General features: G+C 36.3%; 1 protein-coding gene across 3 annotated transcripts in view; it reads left to right on the forward strand.

Moving 5' to 3' along the window:
* The window catches only part of MBTPS2 (membrane bound transcription factor peptidase, site 2), a 52,405-nt gene extending 34,099 nt beyond the window's left edge, over positions 1–18,306 (forward strand). The window contains exons 8-13 of one of the 3 annotated variants that reach the window (XR_004058387.1): positions 5,650–5,744; positions 6,109–6,304; positions 8,499–8,574; positions 10,037–10,255; positions 17,943–18,038; positions 18,144–18,306. Coding sequence is in view for 2 of the 3 variants with exons in the window: in XM_030934241.1 (XP_030790101.1) it covers positions 5,650–5,744; positions 6,109–6,304; positions 8,499–8,574; positions 10,037–10,255; positions 17,943–17,967 (611 nt within the window). In the remaining variant the exon portion in view is untranslated. Of the gene's footprint in view, positions 1–5,649; positions 5,745–6,108; positions 6,305–8,498; positions 8,575–10,036; positions 13,016–17,942 lie in introns of those variants that run through there. The other 2 variants (XM_030934241.1, XM_030934242.1) reach the window with 2 other exon arrangements.
* The last annotated feature ends 214 nt before the right edge of the window (positions 18,307–18,520 follow it).

The raw sequence follows: 18,520 nt of genomic DNA on the forward strand, positions 1-18,520 counted from the left end.
TATTGTAGCCCAGGAGTAATTCTTCAATATCTATTTTGTCTCAGTATACATGTTTATTTTACATGATTACTATATCTGATAAATCTGTGCCTCTATTTAAGCTTTCGAAAATGGAGTACGTATACTTAGCCAGTTTAAAGGAACATTAATGTCTATAAATATCACTTAAAATATATACTAGGACTGGTCCAAATGCAGTTGTGGTTACAATTAATTGATCACAACCAGTTACAGAATTCTTTGTTCCTTCTCTATTCCCACTACATCACTTGACTAGCCTTAAAAAAAAAAAATACACACTAGATTAATTTTGATGGCAGGCTTAGCCCCTGGGGCCATGGACATTTAAGAAAGCTATGGATTGATGGTTTTTTATATGTTTCTAGGTAACTTTGTTATCCTTCATTGTAAGTAGGAATGAAAGATATGGTCAAATATACCAATACAAAGTGTCCAGTGATCCAAAAGTTATTCATGTTCAATTTAGAGTAGAATTCAGTACACATAACTAAATTCTAGGAATTTATACCACTTCAGATTAATAAAGCCACCTTGGAAAGATCACACCCTGGAAGTGCTTGTAAACCATCTCCACCAATTATCTCTAGCCTCTTATTTCATACCCCGCCTCTCCCAGATGCAGTATTAGATTTAAACTCTTTGAAGATTAAACGGCCTTTTGGGGAAACTCCAAGAAGAACACTGAGTGAGGGCTTGGAGCCCTTTGTACCTGGAATAGATCTCTGGTCTTACTCTGGGTCAGAACAGAAAAACATACACTCTTCCCCCATTCATACTGAAGCCTCTGCTTTTAGGGTTGCTGGCTGTCCATACACCACTCAGTGATTTAAATAGAACTGAAAGTTACAGACAATAACTAGTATGACTCTTTTGGGGGACTATTTTCCTAACAAGTACTTTGCATCTTCACTCTTTATTTCAAGGGAGGCACTCCTTATTTCATATATGCATAAAGCTAAATTCCTTTTTGATGAAAGCATTGTCTTGAGTAAGAAAGGCTGTCCTTAGCAAGTCCACCATTTGAACTACATTTTAAGAAGCACGAGACAGAGTGCTAAGGCAACTCTGCTTAAAGTGAAGCTGTGAGCCCAGACTCAGGCATCCACCCTGAACAGTTTACATTCCTATTCAAAGGAGGTGAGGGTTTATGCCCTTACCTGCCTGGCAACAGAAATATTAAACTGTCTTACATATCTTTAACTGGAGTGAGAGAAGACCCTTCTTGACCCAGTTTAAGATAATAAAAGGAAAACTCTGGGAATCTTTTCAACAAACTTTGAGAACTCAGATTGTTTTTATGCCCAAATTGCTCTAATATTCAAAAAAAAAAAAAAAGACTTTTTTTTGTTATTATGAGCATCAAGTTATGGTTTGCTATCCTAAATTGAAAGAGTAAGAGTGTGTATATAAGTATATATGTGTGTGTGTGTGTGTGTGTGTGTGTATATATATATATATATTTTTTTTTTTTTTTTTTTTTTTTTTTTTTTTTTTTGAGATGGAGTCTCACTCTGTCGCCCAGGCTGGAGTGCAGTGGCGCGATCTCGGCTCCCAGCAATCTCTGCCTCCCTGGTTCAAGCGATTCTCACGCCTCAGCGTCCCGAGTAGCTGGGATTACAGGTGTATGCCACCAAGCCCGGCTAATTTTTTTGTATTTTTTTAGTAGAGACGAGTTTTCACCATGTTGGCCAGGCTGTTCTCAAACTCCTGACCTCAGGTGATTTCAAACTCCTGACCAGGCTGTTTTCAAACTCCTGACCTGGGTGAGCCACCGCACCCAGCCTCGTGTGTGTGTGTGTGTGTGTGTGTGTGTGTGTGTTTCATTTAACTACTTGTTACTAGGCAGTGATGGCATAAAGTCAGCAATAGAACTGAGAATAAATAGGCTTGCTTCCCTGTGTTGGAGCCCTAGCTATGTGTTATATATTTGATAAGCTAGGGTAAGAAAATTATTCAGTTCATGTTAGAGATATAGAAAATGGTAGGCACTGTGAACTAGAAATTGAAAAAATCTCTTCTCCCCAGCTTTATTCCACAGTTACCTCTGGTCTAGACCATTCTTTGTAGACTGGACTATTTCCGTGCCTATATTAGGGCTCATCTTAGGGTACATGCAAAATATACGAGTTCTCCCTGTAGTAACATTATGAAACGTTTCTGGCCTTAAATATTTCTGATTATCTCCCATACTGGGGATTTTTAAGGACAATTTTAATCTTCTAGAGTTAAATTGAACCCATAAATTTCCCTGGGGACATTCTATTGCAATCTTGAATATTACTTCCAAAGTAGAATTGTATTGGCCTCTCGTAATTGATAAAAACACATGAATGTAAAAAGTATCTGTGTCGTACCCTCTATCTTATAGATTAAGAATCAAGTCACAGAAATTGGTTAAGTAACTTGTTCTTTATGTGACCCAGTAGAAAAGATTCTAAAATTATGTTTAAGCCTATAGCTTTTTAAGATAGCAATAGAGAAATATCAAGTTTACTTCTCACATGCAAACAAAATATTTAACTCTATTGGAAAATTATGTATGTCAGGAGGTACTTAATCGTGTCACAGAGGCCACAGGCATGGATTTCTGTTTTGCTTGGAATAAATGCCATGGGAAGAAAAAACAGAGATCACAAATTGGTGGCAGCCTCCAGGCCAAATCCAGCCTTAGCAGATGTATTTGCTTTGGCTTGCCCAGTGTTTTTAAATTTTTAATTGGCTGTCAATGTTTAAACTTCAACAGGCTTCACATGAAGGTCCAGATTTCTGGTTTCTATTGGGACAAAATGGAAGATCTGTAGATTCTGGGCCCCAAATTGAGTGGCCTGACTGCTAACCCCCTAGAATAGGCCATGTATTTTCTAGTTCATCACAGTCCCCACCACTTTCTGTTTTTTCTGCATATGATCCACTTCATTTATTTGGTACCTGCTTGGCCCATTTAAGCATTTATATTACCAAACATGCCATATCAATAGCAATAATAAATTCCTGACTTCCAATTCTGCATTGTACCCATTCCTCTAAGAAAACTTAGTAACTAAGCATCAGCTATAAACATTTTAAGATCATTACTGATACAAAGGCAAATCACGTAGAATATCATTTATGTATTCAGTGTATATTGAGTAATCCACCTTATATAAGACACTGAGAAACCTTTCCCTCAGGAAGCTCACAGTTTAGTCATAAAAACAGACCATACCCATATTATTACATTACAAGTTTAAATTTAAGTAATGACAGGCAATACTGGGAAATGATAACAGTCTTGACTAAGAAGATGAAGGCAGGTTTCACAGCATCAGTCCTTGAACTGGCCATCAACAGTGAGTTTACTTTTAGGAGGCCAAGATGGACATGGACCTCAGCACCATAGAATAGAAGGTGGTCAAGGAACTTCCAGTAATTCAGTTTAGGAAGAGAATCATATGAGATAAGGTAGTTTAAAAGTGAGAGAGAATTAGTCTGTACTCAAGTGGGAATAGATAAGTAGAAAAATGAGGAGGAGGTAAAAATCCACGGGACTTGGCAATCTGGTCAAAGAGAACACTGAGGGTTTTAGCTTGGATTGATTTTTCTAAAGAATTCCTGAACAACTTTTTACCTTATACTTTACCATTAGGGCTGACAAATGATTATAGGCTAGGATTTGTCTGTGCCATTAGATGCTCACAGTCTGCTTTAATATTTTAAATACTACTCCTCACTCAAAATTAAATACCCATTCAGTTATGATAAGAAAACAGAACAGGCCAGCCTGGTGGCTCATGCCTATAATCCCAGCACTTTGGGAGGCCGAGGTGGGTGGATCACTTGAAGCCAGCAGTTCAAGACTAGCCTGACCAACATGGTGAAACCCCATTTCTACTAAAAATACAAAACTTCGCTGGGCATGGTGGCACATGCCTGTAATCCCAGCTACTCAGGAGGCTGAGGCGGGAGAATCGCTTGAACCGGGAGGTAGAGGTTGCAGTGAGCCAAGATCACACCACTGTACTCCAGCCTGGGCGACAGAGTGAGACTCTGTCTCAAAAATAAAATAAAATAAAACAAAATAAAATAAAATAAAATAAAATAAAATAAATAAAATAAGAAAAAAAAGAAAACAGAACAAAATTACCCATACAGCCAATCGTCAGTTAGTTTCCTTTGCCTCTGTTTGGTTCTTTGCTATGTTTGGGCCAAGGAGAGAGAGCGACAGTGTATCGCTAGGGGAAATCCAGTATAACCAATACAAAAATGTCTTCCTCAAATGGTAGAGTGCAACAAAACAAAAAAGCTATTTAAAAACAAGCAAGCAAAAACTTTTGGCTGAAATACAAAATTTTTATAAAATTAAAATTATATTGCGTATCAACTAAGATTTTCATACTAAGTGCTCCTGAAGGCACTCTTGTAATAGAAAAGCTTTTTGTAGTACTGAGAAACAGGGATAATTTGGCGCTTGAGTCTATTTTCATCAGCACATCTGAGTATGGTAGTTTATATTCAAGATTCAAATTTAATTGGTCCTTGCCACCCATCAGTTTATGCTTTACCAGTTTGATGTGTTGGAATGCAGCAAACATTCCTAAATAAATACATGAAATCATTTTTTGTCCCACCTATATAAGTGACTTACATTCCTTATTCTGTTCCCAATACCAGTAAAGCAGTCCACGAAAGAACTTTAAAAAATAAGTAAGCCAGGCGCAATAGCTCACGCCTGTAATCCCAGCACTTTGGGAGGCCGAGGTGGGCAGATCACTTGAGGTCAGGAGCTCTAGACCAGCCTGGCCAACATGGTGAAACCCCATCTCTACTGAAAATACAAAAATTAGCCAGGTGTGTTGGTGCATGCCTGTAGTCCCAGCTACTCAGGAGGCTGAGGCAGGAGAATTGCTTAAGCCCAGGAGGTGGAGGTTTCAGTGAGCAGAGATCGTGCCACTGCACTCCAGCCTGGGTGACAGAGCGAGACTCTAGATAGATAGATAGATAGATAGATAGATAGATAGATAGATAGATAGATAGATAGATAGATAGATAGATAGATGGATGGATGGATGGATGGAATAGCAGTTGCCCCATTGCTGTTATCTTCCAAAAATGGTAACTGGATTACAGGTGTACAGGCAGGTATGTGCACATCTGTGGGTCAAATTGGGCATCCCTGGTTCTCTAGGGGGAGCCCCAAAGTAAGCCTGGGGTAGAATAGGTATTTGGATATAATGGGGATGTCTTAGGCATCCTCTGGCCACCTCTGTTTACCAGCACCACAGCACAGGGGTTCAGAAGTAATGTTGGACCATTGGCATTCAGGCACATGATAGAAGTTCATTAAATGTTTGTGCTTGACCAGCCGGACTTATTATTGTGAAACTTACTGAGGTACTGCAACTCTGGCTTTATGGGTATGTCAGTTCATATGAGGACAGCTAACCTAGGGTAACTGCTGCTTCTTGATTTAAAATTGAATGGATCTCTTTTGGTAATGTAAAATCAAACTGCAGCAAGTAGCCCTCAAGTTGAACTCTGAATTATACAGTTGCTTCTAAATAAAGTAAAAATATGCCATTTTACTTATTCTTTTTGTCACAAATGTGTTTTTATGTAAGAGACTCTAATAAACAGTGTATTTCTCTTTAGCATACAAACGGCTAGATGGTTCAACTGAATGCTGTAACAATCACAGCCTCACAGATGTGTGCTTTTCCTACAGAAATAATTTTAATAAGCGTTTGGTAAGTTGTCCCTGAAGCAGTCTTGCTTGTCTGATATAATTACTACAAAATAAGCATGTAGAGCTAAAATGGAATCTATGGAAACTTCTCTCTTTTGCTCTATTTGTATCATTTTATTAAAATCTCTACATTTCACATGTCACATTTCATCTGAAAATCTTTAAAAATTTATAGTGATAATATCTTATTTGACCCAAATGGGGTACTTGAATCTATTTTATAGTAGGTTCGCATAAATGGCATTTCTTTTATATGAACCTCATTCCTGATATGCTACGTGGCATGAAAAACGTTGAAGGAATGTAACTTAGGTTTTTCTTAATAAATCGTTTTTAGTATTGACTGATTAATATTTTATTTATAGCATACATGTCTTCCTGCCCGGAAAGCAGTTGAAGCGACCCAAGTTTGCAGAACCAATAAAGATTGTACAAAAAGCTCAAGTTCAAGTTTCTGTATAATACCTTCTTTGGAAACTCACACTCGCTTAATAAAAGTAAAACACCCACCTCAAATTGATATGTTATATGTAGGACATCCTCTGCATCTTCACTACACAGGTGAGTATTTTTGTGGCAGACACTTAGAAAATCATTAAGATCACATATAGTTTCAGTAGTAGAAACTCATTACAAATCCATGAATTAATACATTTATTATAAATTTGACCATTTATCAAAGTCTTGTTAACTTGTTCTTAAGCATTAAGTGAAAATTATGCAGTAGGAAGATAATCTGAATTTATAAAACAAGATGGAGCTGAATCCATGCCTATCTATGCAGAGTGACACATTTTCCCTTCCCTACCATTTATGCCCAGGTGAAATAGGTGATCTCTCAGATGTCCTCTGAGAGTTTATTAAATTTATCCAAGCTCCCCAAAACAGTGGCAAGAGCAACATATCCTAGAGAATGCCAAGATGCATGGGGATGTAACTATAATTTGTGTGTGACACATGACTTTCATATGAATATACTTTCAAAACTGGTCCAACATAATCATTTTAGCAGTGGCAGCATCATTGGACTAAGTTATTTATGGCTAAAGATCACATAGTCTAACTCATTTTGTTGTAGAAGATTTTTTAAATAGTTTACCATGCAATTTACCCATTAAAGTTTACAATTCGGTGGGGTTTTGTTTGTTTGTTTTTGTTTTGTTTTGAGACAGATTCTCACTCTGTCGCCCAGACTGGAATGCAGTGGCTCAATCTTGGCTCACTGCAACCTCCATACCCTGGACTCAAGTGATCCTCTCACCTCAGCCTCCCAAGTAGCTGGGACTACAGACGTGTGCTACCATGCTGGGCTAATTTTTTGGGTTTTGTAGAGACGGAGTCTCACTATGTTACCCAGGCTGGTCTCAAACTCCTGTGCTCAAGCAATTCTCCCTCCTCAGGCTCCAAAAGTGCTGGGATTACAGGCATGAGGCACTGTGCCCAGCCCAGTGGTTTTTAATATATTGAGTTGTGCAACCATCACCACAAGCTAGCTGCAGAGTATCTTCATCACCACAAAAAGAAACTCCATACCCATTAAGTACTCACTCCCTGTATCTCCCCAACACCCCCAGCCCTTGGCAATCTCTAATCTACTTTCTGTTTCTATAAATTTGCCTGTTCTGGTCATTTCATATAAATGGAATATTTTATGACTAGCTTCTTTGATGTAGCTTAATGTTTTCAAAGTTTATCTGTGTTGTGGCATGAATTAGTACTTCATGCTTTTTAAGGCCAAATGATATTCCTTGGTATGGATAGACCACATTTGCTTTATTCATTCATAGTTAGTGGATATGTGGGTTTTATGTTCCTTTTTTTTTTTTTTTTTTTTTTTGAGACGGAGTTTTGCTCTTGTTGCCCAGCCTGGAGTGCAATGGCGCAATCTCGGCCTACTGCAGCCTCTGCCTCCCAGGTTCAAGCAATTCTCCTGCCTCAGCCTCCAGAGTAGCTGGGATTACAGGTGCCCACCACCATGCCCAGCTAATGTTTGGTATTTTTGGTAGAGACAGAGTTTCACCAATATCTCAAACTCCTGACCTCAGGTGATCTGCCCGCCTTGGTCTCCCAAAGTGCTGGGATTACAGGCATGAGACACCACGCCTGACCTATGTCACTCTTTAAAAGACTCTCTCATTGCTCCATAGTCATATCCTGAGATACAACTGTGATCATTTTTCTTATCAGTTTGACACTAAATGACTCTAGACTGCAACTATTAAATAAAACCTCAATAAATGAATAAATGAATAAATGTCCCTAGTGGGGGTAATTCAGAAATGTGTACTATGAGTTCTGACTAATTACAGGATAGTTTTAAAATGTTTTGAACAAAAACGGGATTATGGAATCCACGGAGTAGATGAGACTTTAAATCCCCTCATCTTAATCCTTGGTTTAGCCATGAAGGAAAAAAAAGACCTGAAAGAGGTTAAGTAGCATAATAGTAGGAGTAAATATAATTTTAAGGTTATACCACTTTGAAAGGGTAAGGACTCTTAATGTAAATTTCTTACTCTCGCCTCAAAATATAAGTACACACTGGGACATGTTTTTTCATTCTGCTGTTTTTATTAGATATTCTGGAAGTATTGACTGCTTTTATATGTGAGGTACATAGCCTGCATATGTTTAGGAAGGGCTTTCTCAATCAATTTAATCTGCTAGCCCAATTTTTAACCATATGGTAGAATTCATAATGCTGTTGCTTCTCTGGTATTAATAATATTTATTATTCCTTATTTTTCTTTTTCAGTGAGCATCACCAGTTTTATCCCACGTTTTAACTTTCTAAGCATAGATCTGCCAGTGATTGTGGAGACATTTGTCAAGTATCCTTTCTGGTGTGAAACATGTTTTAAAAGTGTGTTACTTGGATCTTGATCAATTTTACCTTGAATAGAGCATTACAAGTGTAGACCTCACAAGTATCACTTAATTGCTAATAACTGAACAAGTCTTGAAAGTTAAAAAAGATCAGATTGTACCCAGGAGCGAAGAAGTCAGAGGAGAAAGATTAATCAGAGTGAGAAAGGTTTAGATGTAGAAGGGAAAGAACCCAGAATACAAATTGAGAATTGAATTTACAGGTCTAAAATGTTTTAGTGAGTTTATAAAGGATGGAAGCTTCAGTTACTACTGAGGTGATGAATTCTGCCCCATCTGAGCCTGTTAGTTCTGACCAAATAGAGGATGTAATTGCATAACCAGGAATTATGTAAATCCCAGGGAGGAATGTACAAGAAAGATCAAGCTGGTTTCAACTACTAAGATAGCAATTCAGAGGGCCAAATCTCATGTGGTCTTTAGCATATTATGATTGCACATAAAAGATGAATTTTTTCATATTAATTATTATGCAAAATTGAATTACTGGAAAGTTATGGGAGGGTTCTTTAATTTTGTCGCTTTTAACTTTTTTAATGTCTTTCCTCAATTATTTAAATTTAAAAAAAGAAATGGAAAACAAGTGAGCAGTTTTTTTTTTAAATGTGTATAATTAAGATTGTGGCCAGGCGCAGTGGCTCACACCTGTAATCCTAGCACTTTGGGAGGCTAAGGCAGGTGGATCACCTGAGGTCAGGAGTTCCAGACCAGCCTGCCCAATATGGCAAAACCCCATCTCTACTAAAAACAGAAAAATTATCCGGGCGTCTTGGCATGCACCTGTAGTCCCAGCTACTTGGGAGGTTGAGACAGGAGAATCGCTTGAACCCAGGAGGTGGAGGTTGCAGTGAGCTGAGATTGTTCCACTGCACTACAGCCTGGGCGACAGAGCTAGAATCCATCTCCAAAAAAAAAAAAAAAAAAAAAAAAAAAGATTTTACTTTACAGACTCTGCAGCTTTGTTACCAAGAGACTTATGCTATAACCTTATAGATGGTAGTAAAATAAAGTAGGCTTCAAGGACCAAAATCTTTGTTTCCTAATATAAAGTAATGCTTTGTAAGGCCCAAAGAGTAATTTTCCACTTATTTCTTATTCCTTCCACATTCCTTTCCCTGTTGTATCATTAAAGGATTAGAAAGACTTAGTCTTCCTACGAGTTCATTATAGATTGGCTTAGTTTATAAGTGGTTGGCCTTTATTTTTTTAGTCAAGGTTTTTGAACTTTGAAATAAACTCATTTGTTTTAAGTAGTAGAGGTCTAAGAAGGAATGGCAGAGATTTAAAGAAAGTAGAGAAGTCAAGTGTAATCTCAAATTCAGTCACAGTAAAATATCTTCTGACTCACAGAAATGTGGTTTCTACTCAGACCTCTCGCAGTTGGTTCCTTAACTGATTTTAACCCAGGTACCTGATTTCCCTCTCAGGAGCTCTGGCTATTGTTAATGCAGTACCCTGCTTTGCTTTGGATGGACAATGGATTCTAAACTCTTTCCTAGATGCCACCCTTACCTCAGTGATTGGAGACAATGATGTCAAAGATCTAATAGGGTTTTTCATCTTGCTGGGTGGCAGTGTACTTTTGGCTGCCAATGTGACCCTGGGACTCTGGATGGTTACAGCACGGTAATGTTTGCACTCATCTGACAGAATCCCTGAGTTACAGTATACAGCTATGTGGTAATATCCATTGCCATTGAAATTCTTATTTGGTATGAAATATAAAGTGTTTCCTTAAATTACATCTTAGCCAACAACCCTGAGCTCTTCCCATATCCAGAGTACCCAAACTCTGTGGTAAAAGATAAGCAGAATAAATGAAAGGCATAGTCCCTGACTATATTCTAATTTAGGACTGAATGTACCCAGATGCTTCTGGAATATCTAAGCAAGTGCAAATTCATGTGATACCATTTCATGTGATTACATATTGTGTTGAAATAGTATAAAGGAGAACAGAACTGGGTGGAATTAATTGGGAAAAACTTCTTACAAAAGCATCATTAATCAAAATTTGAAGGAGACCAGACTTTGGCCAAGTGGAAGGATGACCATTGTCTTGGCCTGTATCTCTTGTCCTTTGTCTTGTTTGAAAAGTGTTTTAAAATTTAATAGTGTATTATTTTGTGCTCTGAAAGCTGAGGTCGGATTACAATTAGTAAAATTCTATAGAAGAATCTGCTGATGTGAAAGGGAAAAATCTTTGTCAAATGATACTAAATAAATGAACAAAATAGGAAGTAGGGCCTATGATATCATGAGACATATTTGCCCCACAAAAGTTGCATCTTTGATAAGGTATCTCTGCCCCCTCATAAAGCAGCAGTAGCTTTGACATCCACAGTGAGCTGCAGGAAGCATCTCACACCAGCAGTATGTGAGCTGAGGGAGGCAGTTAGGGTTGAACCTCAGAACTAGGCCGGATCTCCTGACAGATCACAAGACACCCCAGAGGATCTTCAGCAGTCCTGCTTCCCATTCTCTATAGAGCTTTGAAGCTTGGAACTCTTCCAGGGTAAACATTTTCTCTTGTGCTGCTGAGGCCATCTGGGGCCTAGCTCCTGGGTTCCTGTCTCCAAGAAGCAATGACCTTAAACTCTGAGCCATACTCTGTCCTCACCAGCGGCTCCCATGTTTCTCTGTGTCAGGTTATTAAGTACTTAGTCCTTGCTTTCCGTCTGTCCCCTAAGCTACCTCTCTGGGTCCACAGAAGACTTGGTAGTATAGTGAGAATGGCTCTACATGAGTACAAACGTGGATTTGCCAGAGCTTGGGAACTGACTCTTGAGCTCAGAAGAGCCACACTTGGTTCGAGGTCTTTTGGACTGGAGATGCAGCCCTGGGAAATTTGGGAAGTCAGCAGGCCAGTGTAAAGCTGTTGGTCCTAGAAGTATATGAGCTTGCTGTTTCTTTGATGAAAAATACATGCTTCTCTCGTACACTCAGAAGTGATTAAGGGCAATAATTTATTAATAGCCAGGTATCCAACTTCTTTACTGAATGATGTATTCTATGGGGTTACCTTTTTCAGTTTATTGAGTTGCTCTGTAAGCACTAAAACTTTTTAATCATTTTTAAGAAACTTTTTAGATTGTATTACAAATTTGCCTTAACAGAAATTAGACATTGAATATAATTTTAACATTTTATTAATGACTTGGGTCATCAGTTAATAACAGTACTAAAACCATATGAATTATTGGTTTATTCCGGAAAATACAGCATTTGTTCTATGTTAGGTAGACAGTCACTTGGGATCAGAGTATATTAGCATAGTAATGCTCAGACCTGTTCAAGTAATAGAGCTTGGAGAATGCCATGAAATATATAATTAATTTGATTGCATGAACTAAGCAATTTACTAATGAAAAGGTTGTATATGTGCAAGTCAGTTTTTTAAAAACCGAGACAAAGTTTTAATAGAGGAAATCTTATTCATTAATTTATTTTTCTGAGTGAAAAAACAAAACCCAAATCTCATTTTATTTCAGCTACTAAACATTTTGATCTGTTGACCCATAGGATCAGGATTTGGGAACCACTTTACTAGGAAAGAGCAGATCAGTACCATTTGTGTAAAACTGGCTTCATTATGTAAGAAAGAAAATGTTATGTGTTTTCTTCTTTAGCTTGGTTGTGGGCACTTCTACAGCAAGGACCATATCATGTTCATCTTTGCATCCCTGGCACAGTGCATGAGACATAAGTACTTAATAAATGCAGTTGAATGGATAATGATTAGTGTTATTTATGGATTAGAAAAAGCATGTTTCTATTTAAGTAAGCTGTAAAAAGTATTATTGAATATTTACTGTAAATATATGTTCACATAAAAAAATAACTTGGAAGGTCTTTTTGTCCCTGGCATGTTATCATCTTTATGGAAAGAATCCACTATGGTTTCTGTAGAGTGATTAGAAAAATGGATTATTTTGAGAATTGAAGAAAGTGTTCTTTCTGTGTTGTCACTTTGTTCAACAGTAAAACTTTATTCTCAGTGTTCCTACTCTGCATTGTTTACATTTTTGAGAGTTTTTTTTTTAAATCACCTACAATCTGTAAAGAATGTATATATTCTTTTCAGCCTCTCAGTTTGAAAAGACATGCGGTTAAACTTGACTTTTTGATAATCGTTCTTACAGGTCATTGTCTGTTCTAACAGCAAATTGTAAACATGTGCTTCGTAGATATTGTGGCTCTCAGTCATCACTTTGTCCTATGGTATTTATTGAATGTTCACATACTAATGGTGCACAGGTGTTTTTTTCTATAAATCTTCTGACTGTCCTGTAATTCATTCTTAAGCTTTAACTTGAAGATATCGTAATCGCCGGCATTTGATGTTTAGCAATAAAATAATAAATGTGTACCAGCATTTTATGTTTATCATCGTCTATGTGTTGTCTTTTTTGAACTCTTTTCTATCAAAATTGTTCCTATTACATAAAGCAAGATCTTAATCATTTTTAAATTCTTGATTCTAGAACCAGCCTTCAGTTTTCATTCATGTAATCTATACCTGAAAGTCATTGCGGGCCTTGAAAGTAAGTCTTTTAAATGAGGCTCCTGTGCACTCACTACTGTCTTGGAAACGGCTGGTTTATGGATGAAGAAAGAGGACTATCATGTTTCCTTTCATTAGTGTCTGACAGAAAAGTCTGCTGTCAGTTAGGAATTCTTGAAAGAGAATGTTTTAACTATGGCATTTTGTTCTTTTTGACCTTTTGCCCTAGCGCTTCCTGCCATACTCTCTGTCTTTCTCTCTCTTTCTCTCTCTCTCTTTCTGTCTCTCTCTCTCTCTCTCCCCCTCTCTCTGGTACTAAGGGCCAGATAAAATAGGCTAGGAATGTAGCCCAGTTTTTGATTGGTTAGCCTCATTCCACTAATTCTTGCCTCTGATTCCATTACACTACAGTTAAGAGCCACAAGACTAGATGACTGATTAAGCCACTTTTTTAACAGCTTTATTGAGATATAATTAAATACTATCAAATTCTCCCTTTATGTGTTAACTTTAAAGTATTCAATTCCATGTAAACTATTTTTCTCTTAATGTCCAATCAAACAGTATGCATATGCTTTCGTATAATCTAACCTTTTAAGTAAATGTACATGTGATAAAAGACTGGGAGGGAAAAATGGTTTTAGTTATTTCACAACTATTTTAACTCTGGAATGGTTTTCAGCAACACAATAGAGTTGAATAAGTTATTTTTAAGCATGTAAATATACTTTCTTTGAGACAATAAGCCTTTTTAATCAGTGCATTTGCAAGCTACAGTGCATTTGAAAGCTACTCCTTGCTACAGCAAGAGTACTACTAATTTGAATAATCCATTGTATATTTTATCAGACCATGACATATGAATTCAATGAAAGGAAACCCCTCTGTTTCAGAACTCAGTGCTACAATAAGTTATACTCGGGGTGGAGGTAGAAAAAAATGGCTAATTATGAAGCAGGTTATATTGTGTAATTTAATTTTCCATTAAAGGGAGGAAAAAACACCCATATATGTTAGTTTTATTTAGCTAAAGATTGATGGATAGTCAATAATTGTCCCTTCCTATTTACTGAATGCTTCTCAAACTTTTCTACTGACATGCTCCTGACACTGTAGAGGAGGGAAAACCTAGAAGGATCTAAGAGTAGAACCCTGTGATTGACTCTCCACAGTATAAAATTGAACTCTCACTTTATCTTAAATTTAGCATCCTATTAATCTAATCAAGCATTCTAAAGCCAATTCTCTTAAAGATATGGAACTCTAAACTGTAAAAGAATTAGACTCTAAGAATATTAAGAATTTCTTCATTTCTAAAACACATTCTGGTTTGTAGACTAGTGACAGTCTATGGTGGTATTTTTGTCCATCCAAAGTGAAATGAGAAAAATAAAGATCGTGTATATTGTCTTTAATTACAAAGTAAACATAATGTATGTGTAATGTTATAAGGCTTCCTGCTGCCCTTTATGAAAGAGCCCCCCTTTATATGGAGTATGGAAACACATACTTGGTTTCCCTTAGCACTGCTAGATTGCCCTCCAAAAATGTCTTTTTGTAACTGACCCTCTTATTGGCAAGGCATGAGGGTTCCATGTTTGCCCACACCCTTGCCTCCACCTGAATTATCTGACTTCCATGTTCTGACAAATCTGTTGGGTTTAAAATGACATTTCAAAAAAAGATAACATTTCATTTTAATTTGCATTTCTTAGATTATTAATAAGAGTTGCACATTCATACACTTGTTTAGCCCTTTGGGTTTTTCATTCTGTCACTTGCTTATTGATATCCTTTGCCCAGTTTTCTATTGTGTGTCCTAAATTTTTCTGTTTGATCCGTAGAAATTTCTTGTATATTCTTGATTGGAGGTCAACAAATTATGGCCTGCAGGCCAAATCTTGCTCACTACCAATTTTTGTAAATAAACTTTTATTGTGTTTTATTGGAACACATTCATGTATTCGATGGCTGCTTTTGTGCTATAATGGCTGAGTTGAGCAGGTGCAACAGAGATCATATAACCAAAAGCCTAAAATATTTGCTATGTTTTACAAATATTCAGAACAACCTATGTTCCAGATATCAGTCTGCTTGCAGAGCAACCCGAGTCCTAGATATCAATCTCTTGTCCATTGTAGATGCTACAAATAATTTTTCCCAGTTTCCCATAAATTTTATTTATGAGGTTGTTTGTTGAACAATGATCTTTAGTTTAATATAGTAAGATCCATTAATCTCTTGAGTAATTGTTTGTGTTTTGTAGGTCTTGTTGAAAAAGTCCTGTCCCAGGGTCACAACAGTATTCTCTTACATTTTCTTCTACTTGCTTTAAAGTTGTACTTTCATGATGAGATCTTTAATTTCTGGAACATATGATATGAAGTAGGGAATCAAGGTTTATTTTTCTATATAGACTTAACTATCCTTAAAATAAACATCATAGTATTTTCCTTTTTAAGACTATTATATAAAACAGCTTACATAAAGTGGTTAATATGGTGCCTGGGATGCTCATGTCATTACTGGTATTATGAACTTAACGACTTCTTTTCAGAATGCAGGAAGGATTAGGACTTAATTTGCACTGAGATCTCAGTCTGTACTGGTGTTAGATATTGCCTCCTTTTGATATGCCTTCTAGGCTTCCAGTGCCTTCAAGCTGGTTCTGATTGTCCAGAGTTTCTTCCAGGCCTCGGATCTTTTAAGCATTTCTTCCCCCAATCAAAATGGACCAACAATCGCAGTATTTAAGCAAACGGCTAGGGATTTTGCTTCCTGTAACTAGTCAAAATAACCTGTGTTCACGAGTGTGTTTGCTGATAGTAACATAGGCTAGCATTTACATCTGGTCTTATGAAAACAGCATGTTAACTCAGAAGGAAGCACTATGAGAAACCAATATAGGAGAGAATTGACAATAGGATGGCCTTTGAAACCACCAAATCAGACAATAAAAAGCTTTCTACTCTGTGCATAGTCTAGGATCTTATATTTCAAAATAATCTTTTTTTTACATGTTCATTTTAATTTGCATTTTGTTGTTATTGTTAGAAAAGAGGCTAAAGTTTTTAATTTTTTTCGAGACAGGATCTTGCTCTATCAACCAGGCTGGAGTGCAGTGGCACGATCACAGCTAAATGCAGCCTTGACCTCCTGAGCTCAAGCAATCCTCCCACCTCAGCCTCCTGAGTAGCTGGGACCACATGCATGTGCCACCATGCCCAGCTAATTAATATATATATAAATTTTTTTTTTTTTTTTTCTGGAGACCTCGCTATGTTGCTCAGACTGGTCTCAAACTCCTGAGCTCAAGTGATCCTCCTGCCTTGGCCTCCCAAAGTACTGGGATTATAGGCATGCCCAGCTTAAACTTCTTTGTTAAAATGTGTATGCTTTGGTAGATTCCTTATCCATATCCTTTGCCCATTATTTCCCTTCAGTGGTTGTCACCTTCTTATTCCTTTTCATTGTTCAGGAATCACATTTTTACAAAGGACTTACAAACATATTTGACCATACCTTACAGTTCCTTGGCTTTCATACTTTATTCCTAGCAGTCTTTTCTTACCTTTGAACTTCTTTGTTTCCATCTTTTAATGGCTTCTACTTTTTTTCTAGCCTTTATGTATTACCAGAAATCTATAATGGGAGGTAGCACTTTGTAATTTACAACACATTCCCTTCTCCAGTTTAGAGTACCCCTTTTCTGTCAAGGAAATGCCTAGGAAAAAGAAGTTAGAACAGAAGGAGGTAGAAATGTAATTTTTTGGCCTTTATAGAAAAATAATTTCTTTCTTATCAGAAAAGAAATACACTTTAATCACAGAGAACAGGTTAATGAAAATAAATTGTGATTTATTGAAAACACACAGGGTTGTATTATGCATAAACTGGTAAGCCAGTGTTTAAACTTGACAATATATTACAAACACTTTTATGTTATTAATATTCTAATGTTATTTCAGTGGCCATATAATATTGCAGTGTTAAATATGCTATAATTTAATCAACCCCTATTATTTCTAATTTTGCAATATTATAAATAAAACCGTTAGGAATATCCTTACAACTAAATTTTTTTGCATTCTATGACTCTTTAGACAGTTCTAGAAACTCTCAGGAAAATCCTAAAGATGACTTTCTTGAAGCATGAACAGTTATATATATAGTCTACATTTAATTTTTTTCTGTTAATTGGGTATCCGAAGATGGCATCTTGTTTTAATTTGTATTTTTTGATTTTCTTAAAAAAGTTGAATATTTTAAAATGTGTTTGTTGGCCATTGTCTTCTTTTTTTTAATGCACAACCTTTGCCCATTTTTCATGTGAGGGATTATCTTTTTACTGCTTTTCCTCGTAAGCTCAGCTGTACCGTTCGATTTGTTACATGTAAATATGTTAAAACTTCATTTAAGTATAATGCTCATTTTTGTTTTCAATATATTATGGTCTGTCAATCTTTGTTTTGTTTACTACTTTTGGTGATATGTTTTGAAAGTCTCCCCCACTCCAAGATTTTATAAATATTCACATTTTCTTGTAATAATTTTGTGATCTAATTTTTTAAAATATTTAACTATTTAACCCATGTGGAATATGTTTTCATGTGGGTGCAAAGTAGGGATATAACCTTATGTTTTGTTTTCCTCAAATGATTGGCCAGCCAGCCAAAAGAGATGGCTAGTCTTCATATGAGAGACAACTATTTATTAATTTACTTTTACAATTCAGTAATACAATGAAATGAGTATATATCTCATGTGTTTCATTAGAATAGAGTACTTAAATCATTTTTTTTCCTTTAGGTGGATTTATTTTTTATGGAAATAGTGTTTCTCATTCCTAAACAATGTAAGACTAGCAATCTGGAGATCACCCTTAACATATGTCCTTATCTAAAGGTACTGTTTTCACCACCTTCTTAATTAAAATATTTTTTGCTTCATAGATTTTCAAGCTTTAACTCTTCTATCTATCACTGAATCATTTACTATTCATTTTTAAAGGTTAAAAAGGAAATCTGTCTTTGGAACAGATACCCTGATTTTAATGTAAGTATTTTATCTTCATCTGTTTTAGTTATATAACGATTAAGCATGGAACATTGCATTTCTTGATTATTTGTTCAAATACATGCATTAATTTTTATTGTCATAATTTAATCATGAAAATTAGGGGTAATGTAGATACTATGAATGTGTATTTTATTATAAGATTTAAACTGTTTTTTCTATTTATAATAAATGATGAGTTTAAAAGAAGTTGGTTAGCTGTGCTTTTTTCCTATTTGAAATGTTTTTCTTCTGAGCTCACTGTAGCAGGTTTTTAAGCTTGTCATACATTAGAATATGACTCTTACAAATATGATGCACTAAGAGATGGC

Source organism: Rhinopithecus roxellana, chromosome 7 (genome assembly GCF_007565055.1).
Source record: "Rhinopithecus roxellana isolate Shanxi Qingling chromosome 7, ASM756505v1, whole genome shotgun sequence".
Classification (NCBI taxonomy): domain Eukaryota; kingdom Metazoa; phylum Chordata; class Mammalia; order Primates; family Cercopithecidae; genus Rhinopithecus; species Rhinopithecus roxellana.